This window comes from Somniosus microcephalus, chromosome 16 (assembly GCF_052327205.1).
Source record: "Somniosus microcephalus isolate GS21.2 chromosome 16, FLI_Smic_1.0, whole genome shotgun sequence".
Taxonomy (NCBI): domain Eukaryota; kingdom Metazoa; phylum Chordata; class Chondrichthyes; order Squaliformes; family Somniosidae; genus Somniosus; species Somniosus microcephalus.
In genome coordinates this window covers 10,385,532-10,399,023 of record NC_141002.1, presented here as the reverse complement: position 1 = coordinate 10,399,023, position 13,492 = coordinate 10,385,532, and the positions used below count along the sequence as shown (strand labels likewise).

At 49.0% G+C, this 13,492-nt stretch overlaps 1 protein-coding gene across 1 annotated transcript in view; it reads right to left on the bottom strand.

Annotated features, from left to right (window-relative positions):
• nup205 (nucleoporin 205) overlaps positions 1-13,492 on the bottom strand; it is a 141,274-nt gene that overhangs the window by 49,295 nt on the left and 78,487 nt on the right. Inside the window, exons 20-24 of the mRNA XM_086008589.1 lie at positions 11,464-11,545; positions 5,984-6,148; positions 5,408-5,532; positions 2,932-3,046; positions 2,506-2,655 (exon numbers count right to left, since the gene is read on the bottom strand). Of these exons, the coding sequence (XP_085864715.1) occupies positions 2,506-2,655; positions 2,932-3,046; positions 5,408-5,532; positions 5,984-6,148; positions 11,464-11,545 (637 nt within the window). The remainder of the gene's footprint in view (positions 1-2,505; positions 2,656-2,931; positions 3,047-5,407; positions 5,533-5,983; positions 6,149-11,463; positions 11,546-13,492) is intronic.

Below are 13,492 nucleotides of genomic sequence, written 5' to 3'. Positions count from 1 at the left end.
GCTTGCTTGGCCACTTCAGAGGGCAGTTAAGAGTCAACCATGTTTTCACCCAGACATCTCATCAGTGTTTAGCATGAAGCAAAATGGTTAAGTAATAAACAGACTGCTTGTGGTGACCTGCAGGACAACACTTCAATCCAGAGATTCTGGTAACACAAGACAGCATGAACATGAATGCTTTGGTGGCATTGATAAACCAGAGGTTAAATTGCTCTGACTCTGGTTAATTTTCTTCCATTTATTTCAGGCACCGTTGGGGTACGATCCCAGGGAACCTGGTCACCTCTCAGTACTCTCATCCAAGTAAATCCAGAAAGCAAGCTCTGTGACAGGGAGCCTCACAGCATAGTGTTAAGTCTGTGCTCACCTTGCATCTTCTTCGTTGCCCCCCTCCCCCGTCCGTCAGTGCAACAAGGGCACTGCATAGTGATCAAAAGCTAGAACCCTATGCGATTTGCACCTTCCCTAGTCCAGAACCTCTGGGGTCAACTGTCATGCTGCTGCCAAGATGAACGTTAATTGTTTTTTTTAAACAGTCCATTCTTTCTTTGAAACAAATATGGACTGTGAACTAGGACCTTCAATTCACCGCTCCACTTCCACTCAGACCTCACCGTCCGCGGCCTCTTACATTGTTCCACGGAAGCTCAGCGTAAGCTCGAGGAACAGCACCTCATCTTCCGATTAGGCACTTTACAGCCTTCCGGACTCAATATCGAGTTCAACAATTTCAGATCATAACCTCGGCCTTTATCATATATTTTTTATCCACACTTTTGGACTGTGCCTTTGCTTTCTCTCCCACTTGGCAGCTGTCTCTCACTCTGCCAGTGCATTCACACCTCAGCTAGAGCCATCTTTTGTTTCTTAACCTGCCCCATTACCATCTCGTCTCGCCTTGAATATCTCTTAGTGTCTCTTTACTTCTCCTGCCTTCCATCCTATCACAGGCCTTCCCTTTCTGTTCTTTCATCCCCTCCCCCATTTCCTAGCCCCCAAAACCTGCTTCTCAATCGGTTTCATTTCCTGATTTTTTCCAGTTCTGACGAAGGGTCTTCGACCTGGAACGTTAACTCTGTTTCTCTCCACGGATGCTGCCTGGCCTGCTGAGTTTTTCCAGCGTTTTCTGTTGTTATTTCAGATTTCCAGCATCCGCAGTGTTTTGCTATTGTAGGACCACAGAGTGTCTGACGCCAAGCGACAGGCAGAGCATTAAAAGGTTAAAGATAAATTATACATTTTTTATTCTCAATTATATGTTTAACACAAGCTTCTTCTGCCACAGGCATTTTGACGGGCTTGACTTTCAAAAGAAACAGTAAACAAATTTCAAAGAAGGTGCAGATTTCATTTATCTTTTATTCTGGGTATTCGTTCCTCTCTACAGATTGTTCCCCAAAATACAGTTTCAAGTTATGCAATTGTCCCCCACCCTGACACTTTCTGGGATACAGTTCCATGGGACACTAGGCGTCCTCAGGTACCATCTGCAACCAGCCTTTCTTCAGTAAGTATTGAAAGGCTATTTAACCAGGGAGGCATCACAACCACGTTCAAACCTCCCCTCACCCAACAACTACATGTGGAGAGGAGTCACAGAATAGTGATTAGAAGTGGGACCATGATCGATTCTTTCCTCCTTCACATTCAGGATACGGAGAGCAATTATAGACCCACCTACCTCCATCACTACCAGTCCAGCCAAGATCAACTAGCTCAGCAGAGACCAGGGACTGAATCTAGGGCACCCCTGGTCCGTAGGGCTCAGACCCACATTAGACTGTGAGCTTTTGCAGAGCCCTTGGTTTCTATTTCATTAGATGAAAGGAACTGTCTGGATTCGAGAGCCCGTAACACAGGGGTGATATCGCCACATTAAGCTCAGCAAATCACTCGGTGTAAAGTTCAGAGTATCTGGTAGCTCTCTGGAGTGAGTACAGTGAAAACGACAAGAACAGCGGCTGGGTGTCACTTCCGATTGACTCGTTGCACTGAACCAGACAGCTCACACAGTGATTCTTAAATAAACAGTGGCAGCAAAACTTTCAATCAATATTGAGACCCCAGAGAAGCAGAGATTGCATTAGAGCAGAGACGGTTCAGGGGAGGTTTAATAGAGGTGTTCAAAATTATGAAGTGTTTGAACAGAGTAAATAAGGAGAAACTGTTTCCACTGGCAGGAGGGTCAGTAACCAGAGGACACAGATTTAAGATAATTGGGAATAGAACCAGAGGGGAGATGGGGAGAATTTTTTTTACGCGAGTTATGATGATCTGGAATGCACTGCCTGAAAAAGTGATGGAAGTAGATTCAACAGTAACTTTCAAAAGGGAATTGGATAAAATATAAAAAAAGAAAAAAAAGAAAAAATCGCAGGGCTATGGGAAAGAGCGGGGGAGTGGGGCTAATTAGATAGCTCTTCCAAAGAGAGTCAGCAGACATGATGGGCCTCCTTCGGTGCTGTATGACTCTTACGATCCCCGCACACATTCAGAAACACTTACCAGTGTAGGATCGCAGCGGCACATCATCGAGCAGCAGATGGAGGAGGCGCTGCGTGTGAGAACGCTGCCGATTCAGAGATGTCACACGCAGTTCAATCCCAGCAGTCTTCATCAGCCACGACATCTGGTTCAAGGCTGAGATTTCGTGGTCTGCGGAAAGGAATTCTTCCAGCTTTGAATGAAGTTACAATTTATTTCAACACACACATGTCCGCATTTAACACAAAGGTAGCGGTGAAAGGAGAGGCCATCAGGCAATGGCTGAAAACGAGAGCCAAGTCTTCTATTGTAATTAGAACAGGAGAGAACACGAAAACAGGAGAAAAAAGACAGAGGGAGAGAAAAAGAAAAAGGGAGAGAGAGGAAACACGTGTGCCTGCTAAAGTGAGAGAGAAGATGGGGCACAAGCTCCAGACTCTCCTTTACCTTTAACTACAAAGGGCAGATGTTGGAGCTGAGAGAAGAGAAAATCCTGGCTTGTTCTCAAGTATCGCATGGTTGGCCCGGAGGTATCAGAGTATGCACACAGCTGATAAATCACCTAGAGGACAAGAACAGCGATTTGGCACCAAGAAGAACAAATTCCACAGCACAGTATTTAGGTTTGACTGAATGGGATGCAATAACTCGGAGCTCAATGCACAGAAAAAGGTTTTTTTTTTTTTTAAAATGAGGACCTGCTCCACAAGTCACTTGGGCAACATTTTCTCCACTCTACCCGCAACAACACCGACTCAGTGAGGTGTGGTCTTACAGGTTGGCGGCCCTCTGGTGTCTCTTGTTAACTGGCCTGTTTTCATGCACAAGGCCAGATAGCGAAATTCAACAGGTCACTTGACTGTGGAGGGAATCAAAGCTGAACCCAGGACTGTTCCACTTGATAACCATAAACTGGTGTGCTCAACAGTAGGAGTCACTGGATTGCAAGCAGGAGGTCTGCTTTCTTTGCTCCCTAATATAAGGATGCTGATGCGGCCTACTCCCACTCCCACTCCCACCATCGGCTGGCACTTGTTAACTCAGCAGTTGAGTTGACAGGCCGAACGTCAAATGTGGGGGGGGGGGGGGGGGGGGTTAATGGAGTAGTCGGGTCTGTGTAGCTTTGTAGTAAATAAGGGTGCACCTTTACAAACTAGGCAATTAGGGAAGTGCAGAGCACATTTCTACATTAATAGGGTGCAAGATTAGAGCTCAGGCTCATATAATCATAGAAAGTTACAGCACGGAAGGAGGCCATTTCGGCCCATCGTGTCCGCGCCGGCCAACAAAGAGCTATCCAGCCTAATCCCACTTCCCAGCTCTTGGTCCGTAGCCCTGCAGGTTAGAGCTTCCCAAGTGCACATCCAAGTACTTTTTAAATGTGGTTAGGGTTCCTGCCTCTACCACCCTTTCAGGCAGTGAGTTCCAGACCTCCACAACCCTCTGGGTGAAGAGATTTCCCCTCAAATCCCCTCTAAACCTTGCCCCAATTACTTTAAATCTGTGCCCCCTGGTTTTTGACCCCTCTGCTAAGGGAAATAGGTCCTTTCTATCCACTTTATCTAGGCCCCTCATAATTTTATACACCTCAATAAGGTCTCCCCTCAGCCTCCTCTGTTCCAAGGAAAACAGACCCAGCCTATCCAGTCTTTCCTCATAGCTAAGGTTCTCTACTCCCAGCAACATCCTTGTAAATCTCCTCTGTACCCTCTAGTGCAATCACATCTTTCCTGTAATGTGGTGACCAGAACTGCGCGCAGTACTCTAGCTGAGGCTTAACTTGTGTTTTATACAGTTGAAGCATAACCCCACTGCTCTTGTCGTCTATGCCACGGCTAATAAAGGCAAGCATTCCGTATGCCTTCTTAATCACCTTATCTACCTGGCCTGCTACCTTCAGGGATGTGTGGACATACACTCCAAGGTCCCTTTGTTCCTCTACACTACTCAGTGTCCTATACATATGCTCAGACAAAGGTACAACAAAAATCAGCCCCATTTCTGACAAAGCAAGAGAACCAAGGGAAATGGGATTAAATTAACAAGGAACAATTGAGAGTGATAACAGGGTGAGAATCTAAGTGCTGTGCAAAAACAAGTGCCAAACCTGAGCAGTTGATCACAATCCCAAAGTTAATTTGCTCTTGCAACATAGCCGCTCTCTTTAACCCCCCTTCACTGTTGATGTCTATACTTCACCCACAACGTACTCCGCCACATGGTAACCATGGTTACTCTTTGTCGCCTGCTTCAGTTCGCAAAGCAGCCACGCTGCACTAGTGATGCAACAGACTCTACCTTCTTCAGATTTGCTCCCTTCCTGGTCCCCTGAAAGAATGGACTCTTGCTGGGGTAGGGCTGCAACAGGCATCATTCCCTCTCCAGCATCTCACCAAAGAGATCCCAAAGAGTGGCGGACGTTTAAGTGTGAAGGGAGTCACAGGTGAGCCTGATGCTGTCCATACTCGATGTCCACACACAGGCACGCACTTTTCAGAAAATGGACCTGGATAGCACCAGGCATAGGAGCTCTGGGGTGCCGAGGCCAATTGCATCACTAATGCTGGAGCTAATGTATCCTGTCATTCAGATACTCGAGGAACATAGGAACAGGCGGAGGCCATTCAGCCCTTCAAACCTGCTCTGCCATTCAATTAGATCGTGGCTGATCTGTACCTCAACTCCATTTACCCACCTTGGTGCCATATCCCTCGATGCCCTTACCTAACAAAACTCTATCGATCTCAGTATAGGAACATAATGCCAGCTTGAACTTGTATGAGGCCAAAGCCCATTTCAATTGGAAACGGACACTACCAATGATCAATAAAACTGCATATTGAGCTGTCTCACTGAAACATATACATGCAATCCACCCACACAGTATTTCCCTCAAGTAGGAGAACAGAAAGGTCATTCCTACCTGATAGCAGAGCTCGGCTAAATGTGGGGACTCCTTCACAGCGAGGGGCCCATTCCTTCCTTCGGTGCCCTTCTCAAGAATATTCAAAATGGAGTGAAGGCAGGTTCGTGGACAACCAAGAACTCCTTATTTATATTTAAAAAATTCAAGTTAGCAAAAATTTAAACTGTTTCCAACATTCCACAAGCTTACTGTTCAATCGTATTGCTGTGGGGACGGTGTGATGACTGCAGGTGCATGGGCACAAGGGAGGGAGTGGACGAGCACGCGAGTGTGCGTGGAAAGTTTGAGGGAGGTGCTGTTGCTAACTTGCATCACTGCCAACGTTTATTATTAAATACACCCTGTTCTAAATTCATCACAGAGTTCAAAACTTTGTCTGGGAGAAGCTGAAGACTCTTCGCCGGTGCTTAGGAGTCTTTCCAAACTAAAAGCAACAAGGTTGAGTGCGTCAGCAGATGCATGGTGGAACAAAAGAAAATCTGCTTTCTAACAGTCATCCTTTGTGAAGCAGAGAAACAAAACATTTTTGTCAAGCTGCAAATGTACAAGGAATAAGGTGGAAGTTGAAGTTACCTGGATCTTGCAGGTTGGTGGCATTCACTGGCTTTCGCAGCTCGTAACCCAGCAAGTAGAATGCCAGGTTGGGTGCTTTCAGGTCCAGGGAGTTTATCAGCAAGCTCAGGATGTGGATCTTTGTGTTGTGTCTGACCAGGGTGCATTTCTTCTCTGGTACAGTGCCTGTGATGAGAAAACACTTGTGGACACGATGGAAAAAGTTTTTTTTGCCAATAACAGTGTGTACCAGGATAGGAGTTAAAAATCAGAGGGCACACAGCAGCAAGAATCAGGGCAATGGGGGCAGAAACTGGAGTCAAGAGACACAGACAGTAAAATGAAGGAGAGTGTAACAGGAGGCAAGGAACAGCAGGAGACATCAGGCAGGACGTAGGGAGCAGCAGCAGCTGGAATGCTTTGTAGTACATTCTGCATAAGTTGTGTTGATTGGTGACTACACCATGTGTGTATGGAATTGTATTTCAAGGCAACCTATAATTCAGACAAAATTAATATTGATGCGCTATCAATTACTCATAAAAGACTGAGAGTTAAGAGAGTAACTAAAGGCTTTTATTAACAAAAGAATGAAGGTCTGCCTCGAGTGGTCGACCAGTCCAGAATACAAAGGGCTGGGGAGCAGTCACCTTTATACAAGGACTTGTGGGAGGAGTCAGCCGAGGCATGTCCAGGCATGTACACAGTGGAATACAAACAGTGGTTTACCACATTCACCCCTTGTTTAAAATTGAGTCCGGCGGGGTGAAGTGTATTAAAAGTTAGTGTATTGGAGTCTCTCCGGAGGTCTTGTCTGCCGCTGTGATCGGCGTGGCGACGGCAGGGGTAGTGGAGCTTCCGGCGTCGAGTCCTGCGTAGGCTGTGGCACAGGCGTGTCGTCCTCGTAGATGTCGAGCGGGTCGCGGGGCCCAGGCCTGCTGTCTGCTGGGGCTGGATATCGGGTCGTGGGGGGGGGGGGGGGGGTGGTGGTGGTAGTGAGTAGTGGGTTACTGCGGCCCCCGAGGGTGCAAGGTCTCTTATGGAGACTGTGTCCTCCCGCCCGTCCGGGTATGCAATGTAAGCATACTGGGGGTTGGCGTGGAGGAGGTCGACCCTCTCGACCAGGGGGTCCGTTTTATGGGTCCTCACGTGTCTTCTCAGTAGGACCGGCCCTGGGGACGTCAGCCATGGCGGTAGCGATGTCCCCAATGTGGACTTCCTTGGGAAGACAAACATTTTCTCATGAGGGGTGGCGTTAGTGGCAGTGCAGAGCAGTGACCGAATAGAGTGGAGCGCATCGGGGAGCACATCCTGCCAGCGGGAGGTTGGAAGGCCCCTAGACTTTAAGGCTAGCAGGGCAGCCTTCCAAACTGTCGCATTTTCTCTTTCCACCTGTCCGTTCCCCCGGGGGTTGTAACTGGTGGTCCTGCTTGTGGCAATACCCCTAGTTAGCAGGTACTGACGGAGTTCGTCGCTCATAAACGATGAGCCCCGGTCGCTATGGATATAGCTGGGGAAACCGAACAGGGTGAAGAGGTCGTTCAGACATTTAATGACCGTGGCACTGGTCATGTCCGGGCAGGGGATGGCGAACGGGAAACGGGAGTACTCATCAATAATATTGAGGAAGTACACATTGCGGTCGGAGGAGGGGAGAGGCCCTTTAAAATCAACGCTCAGGCGCTCGAAGGGGCGAGTGGCTTTTATCAGGTGGGCCCTGTCTGGTCTATAAAAGTGCGGTTTGCACTCAGCGCAGACTTGGCAGTTCCTGGTCATGGTCCTGACCTCCTCAATGGAGTAAGGCAGGTTGCGGGCCTTGATGAAGTGGAAGAACCTGGTGACCCCCGGGTGGCAGAGGTCATTGTGGAGGGCCCGCAGTCTATCGATCTGCGCGCTGGTGCAGGTGCCACGCAATAGCGCATCCGGGGGTTCATTGAGCTTCCCGGGCCGGTACAAGATCTCGTGATTGTAGGTGGAAAGTTCGATTCTCCACCTCAAGATCTTGTCGTTTTTGATTTTGCCCCTCTGCTTGTTGTTAAACATGAAAGCAACTGAACGCTGGTCAGTGAGCAGGGTAAATCGTTTTCCGGCCAGGTAGTGCCTCCAATGACGCACAGCCTCCACAATCGCCTGGGCCTCCTTCTCAACAGCGGAGTGTCTGGTCTCCGGGCCTTGGAGGGTTCGTGAAAAGAAGGCCACGGGTCTCCCCGCCTGATTGAGGGTAGCGGCCAGGGCAAAGTCGGACGCGTCGCTTTCCACCTGGAAGGGGATGGATTCGTCCACTGCGTGCATGGTGGCTTTGGCAATGTCCTCCTTGATACGGTGGAAGGCTAAGTGGGCCTCTGCTGTCAAGGGAAAAGAGGTGGACTTGATCAGCGGACGGGCCTTGTCCGCATAGTAGGGGACCCACTGGGCGTAATAGGAGAAAAACCCTAGGCACCTCTTCAGGGCCTTGAGGCAGTGGGGCAGTGGGAGTTCCATAAGGGGACGCATCTGGTCGGGGCTGATGACTCTGTGTTCCACAACACAGCCAAGGATGGCGAGGCGGTTTGTGCGGAATATGCACTTCTCCTTGTTATATGTCAGGTTCAGGAGTTGGGCGGTGCGGAGGAATTTTTCGAGGTTTGCGTCATGGTCCTGCAAGTCACGGCCGCAGATGGTCACATTGTCCAGATATGGGAAAGTGGCCTGCAACGCATTTTGATCTACCATCTGGTCCATCTCCCTTTGGAAGACGGAGACCCCGTTGGTGACGCCAAAGGGAACCCTAAGGAAGTGATAGAGGCGGCCGTTTGCCTCAAAGGCAGTATACTGGCGGTCCTCAGGGCAGATAGGGAGCTGGTGGTACGCTGATTTCAGGTCAATGGTCGAGAAGACGCGGTACTGCGCGATCTGGTTGACCATATCAGCTATGCGGGGGAGTGGGTAGGCGTCCAGCAGGGTGTAGCGATTTATTGTCTGGCTGTAGTCGATGACCAGGCGCTGCTTCTCGCCGGTCTTAACGACCACAACCTGGGCTCGCCAGGGGCTGGTGCTGCCCTCAATAATCCCTTCCTTCAGGAGCCGCTCCACTTCGGTTGTAATGAAAACCCTGTCCCCGGCACTGTATCGCCTGCTCTTTGTGGCGATGGGCTTACAGTCGGGGGTGAGGTTAGCAAACAGTGCGGGGGGGGGGGGGGGGTGACTCTGAGTGTGGAGAGGTTGCACCTGGTGCGCGGCGGGCAATTTGGAAGCTGCTGGCTGCGGACTGTGAGTGGGGGTAGGGGTCCACCGTACGCCATCGTAACACTTTTAAGGTGGCACTGAAAATCTAACCCCAGCAGGACGGCAGCGCAGAGGTCGGGCAGGACCAGAAGTTTAAAATGATCGTACACGGTCCCGTCTACTACGAGTGTCACCACGCAGTAGCCGCCGATGTCCGCCGACTGGGATTCGGAGGCCATAGAAATCCGCTGGTGCGCAGGCAGGACTGGGAGAGAGCAACGCCGCACCGTGTCGGGGTGGATGAAGCTCTCCGTGCTCCCAGAGTCAAAAAGGCAGATTGTATCGTGACCATTTACCTTAACGTCCATTGTGGAACTGGCCAGCTGGTGCGGTCTCGCTTGGTCCAGTGTAACGGATGCCAGCGCAGGGGTTGGTGTGTCGCTGCGGGTATCAGATGAGGCGGTGTTGGGGGCCTGCTGCGTTCCGGCTGTCGTCCAAGATGGCGGCGTCCATGATCCCCATGTGGCTGGAGGTGTCCAAAATGGCTGCTGTACCGGTGGTTCGCACATGGCCGGGGAGGCCCAAGATGGCGGCCCGCATGGCCCACACGCGGCGCTGCTGGGGTTCGGTGTGGCTTTGGCCCTGCAGACGCTAGCGTAGGGTCCCTTCTTCCCGCAGCCCGAGCAGATCGCGTTTTTCGCCGGGCAGCGCGCTCTGGGGTATTTTGCCTGGCCACAGAAGTAGCATTTCTGGCCTTGGGGCACTGCTGTCTGGCCTTGGGACACTGCTGTGGTAGTTGGGCCATTGCTGGGGTGTGGCTGGGGTGGCACGGCGCTATGAGGCGGTCCTACCGTGTCCCAGGCTGTCATTCCCCGCGGCGTCCACGGTGCAGAGGAGTAGGCATCCATGCCCCGGTAGGCTGCATCCAATGATAGTGCGAGTTCAGAGGCCTTGTTGAGGTCGAGGTCACTCTGCTCCAACAGTCGCTGTCGGGTGTAATTGGATCTGTGGCCCGCTACAAAAGCGTCCCGGATAAGTTCCTCTGTGTACACGGCGGCCTTTACATCCTTACAACCACAGGCCCGGCCAAGCACAGACAGTGCCTGAAGGTATTCCACGGTCGATTCCCCAGGTTGTTGTTTACGACTCCCCAGAAGGTGCCTGGCGTACACTTCGTTCACTGGGCGCGTGTACTGGTCCTTGAGGAGCTTGATAGCGTCCGCGTACGAGGTCGCGTCTTGGATGACCGAGTACACTCGGTGGTTCACTTTGGAGGTCAGGACATCCAGTTTGTCCTCGTCCGATTTGATTGCTGCGGAGGCGGTCAGGAATTTTTCGAAACACTTAAGCCAGTGAGTAAACTTGGTGGATGAGTCCGCCTCCCGATGATCTAAGTCCAGGCATGTTGGTGTGAGGATCTTCTCCATTATAAAAATTTTGTTAATAAAATTGATGCGCTATCAATTACTCATAAAAGACTGAGAGTTAAGAGAGTAACTAAAGGCTTTTATTAACAAAAGAATGAAGGTCTGCCTCGAGTGGTCGACCGGTCCAGAAATACAAAGGGCTGGGGAGCAGTCACCTTTATACTAGGACTTGTGGGAGGAGTCAGCCGAGGCATGTCCAGGCATGTACACAGTGGAATACAAACAGTGGTTTACCACAAATATTTTACATAAAAATATACATGGGGGCAAAGTAAAGTACTCCAGATGTAAAGACACTATGTAGAACAGACACCCACTTTGTACAAATGCCTGGTGGTGTTATGTGCCATGCATTTACAATTTGGAGCTGTAGTTAGGTTTTGTCAGACTGAAATCAAATTACATTCTTCCCAGAGACATGAAGCCACACTGGCCTGCCAATTCAAATATCTATTACAGGAAACTTTCGTTTATCCGGAGATTAAATGTCCAGAAAGCTCTATCCACCGGCAAAATTCAGGAGTCGGTTCAGGTAAGTTTTTTTTCTTTTCGTTGCTTTTTTTCTCCAGTCAGGCTCTGCAAGGTCTAGCTAAAGCTGTTGCTTAGCTACAGAGACGCTTGCAAGCTACGGCCGACTGTTTTGAAGCTGTTGCTAAGCAACAGGGTTTGTTGCTAGATACAGAGCTCAGAAGCTCCATATGTTTTAACATTAGCGCTGGTTTGTCCGGCAGTTTTGATGGGACGTCAACAGCTCGGTCCCGTCGGTGCCGGATACCAGAAAGTTTCCTGTACATATACATATAACATAATATATATATAGGATATAGAGGCGAATTCTCATATATATATATCTCCCATAACAGTACTTACCATCTTCAGCCTGAATCATTTCCTCAGCACCTTCGCTGTCCAAGCACTCCACAAAACCTGACATCAACGTCTCACTGGCAGTCTATGCAAAGGACAAGAGTGAATCACTGTTAGAGGGACACACACTTTCACCTCTTCCTCAGCATGGACACACTCACACAATGCACATATAAATAAGAACAGAAAATCGAGATTCCATTTTTATCCTTATGCTGTGGATTCTTTCGTATACACTAATCTGGGGAAGTGGCTGTGCGCAGGCTTAGAATTAGTACCTTTTTAGTTTTTCTACTGTTTTGTTTGAAACCTTTTTTGTGTAAATTTCTTAAAGTCAGCATCAAACGCTCCCAGGGCAGATACAGCATGAGTTAGATACAGAGTAAAGCTCCCTCTACACTGTCCCATCAAACACTCCCAGGGCAGATACAGCACGGGTTAGATACAGAGTAAAGTTCACTCTATATTGCCCCATAAAACACTCCCAGGGCAGGTACAGCACGGGGTAGATACAGAGTAAAGCTCCCTCTACACTGTCTCATCAAACACTCCCAGGGCAGGTGCAGCATGGGTTAGATACAGAGTAAAGATCCCTCTCTTGGAAGGGGAGGGTGAACAGCCAGTTGTCATGGTGCATATAGGCACCAACGATATAGGTAAAAAGCGGGATGAGGTCCTAAAAGCGGAATATAGGGAGTTAGGAGATAAATTAAAAAACAGGACCTCAAAGGTAGTAATCTCAGGATTGCTACCAGTGCCACGTGCTAGTCAGAGTAGAAATAGAAGGATACTTCAGATGAATACGTGGCTAGAGGAATGGTGCCAGGGGGAGGGATTCAAGTTCCTGGGACATTGGAACCGGTTCTGGGGGAGGTGGGACCAGTTCAAGCCGGACGGTTTGCACCTGGGCAGGGCTGGAACCGATGTCCGAGGGGGAATGTTTGCTAGTGCTGTGGGGGAGGGTTTAATCTAAAATGGCAGGGGGTTGGGAACCTGAGCACGGAGACAGAGGAAAGGGAAACAAGGATAAAAGCAAAAGATAGGAAGGAGAAAAACAAAAGTGGCAGTCAGAGAAATCAACGGTTTAAATCAAACATGGCCACAGTAAATAATAATTCTAATAGGTCTAAGAGCATTAAAAAAACAAGCCTGAAGGCTTTGTGTCTTAATGCGAGGAGCATTTGTAATAAGGTGGATGAATTGGCTGCGCAAATAGAAGTAAACAAATACGATTTGGTTGGGATTACGGAAACGTGGCTCAAGGAAGGCCAGGACTGGGAACTCAACATCCAGGGGTATTCGATATTCAGGAAAGATAGGCAAAAAGGAAAGGGAGGTGGGGTAGCATTACTGGTTAAAGAAGGGATTAACACAATTGTAATGAAGGATATTAGCTCTGATGAGGTGGAATCTGTATGGGTAGAACTGAGAAATACGAAGGGGAAAAAAAACGTTAGTGCGAGTGGTTTATAGACCGCCAAACAGTAAGGCGGAGGTTGGGGATGGCATTAAAAGGGAAATTAAAGAAGCGTGCAATAAGGGCACAGCAGTCATCATGGGTGACTTTAATCTACATATAGATTGGGCCAAGCAAATTCGTAACAATACTGTGGAGGAGGAATTCCTGGAGTGTTTACGGGATGGTTTCCTGGACCAATATGTCGAGGAACCAACCAGAGATCAGGCCATCTTAGACTGGGTATTATGTAACGAGAAAGGATTAATTAGCAATCTTGTTGTATGAGGCCCCTTGGGTCGGAGCGATCATAATATGATCGAATTCTTCATTAAGATGGAGAATTAAGTAGTTGACTCGGAGGCTAGGGTCCTCAATTTAAATAAAGGAAACTACGATGGTCTGAGGAGCGAGTTGGGTAGGATTGATTGGGGAATGGCACTCAAAGGGTTGACGGTGGATAGGCAATGGCAAACATTCAAAGACCGAATGGATGAACTACAGAAGTTGTTCATCCCAGTTTAGCATAAAAATAAAACAAAAAAGGTGACCCAACCGTGGCTAACAAGGGAAATT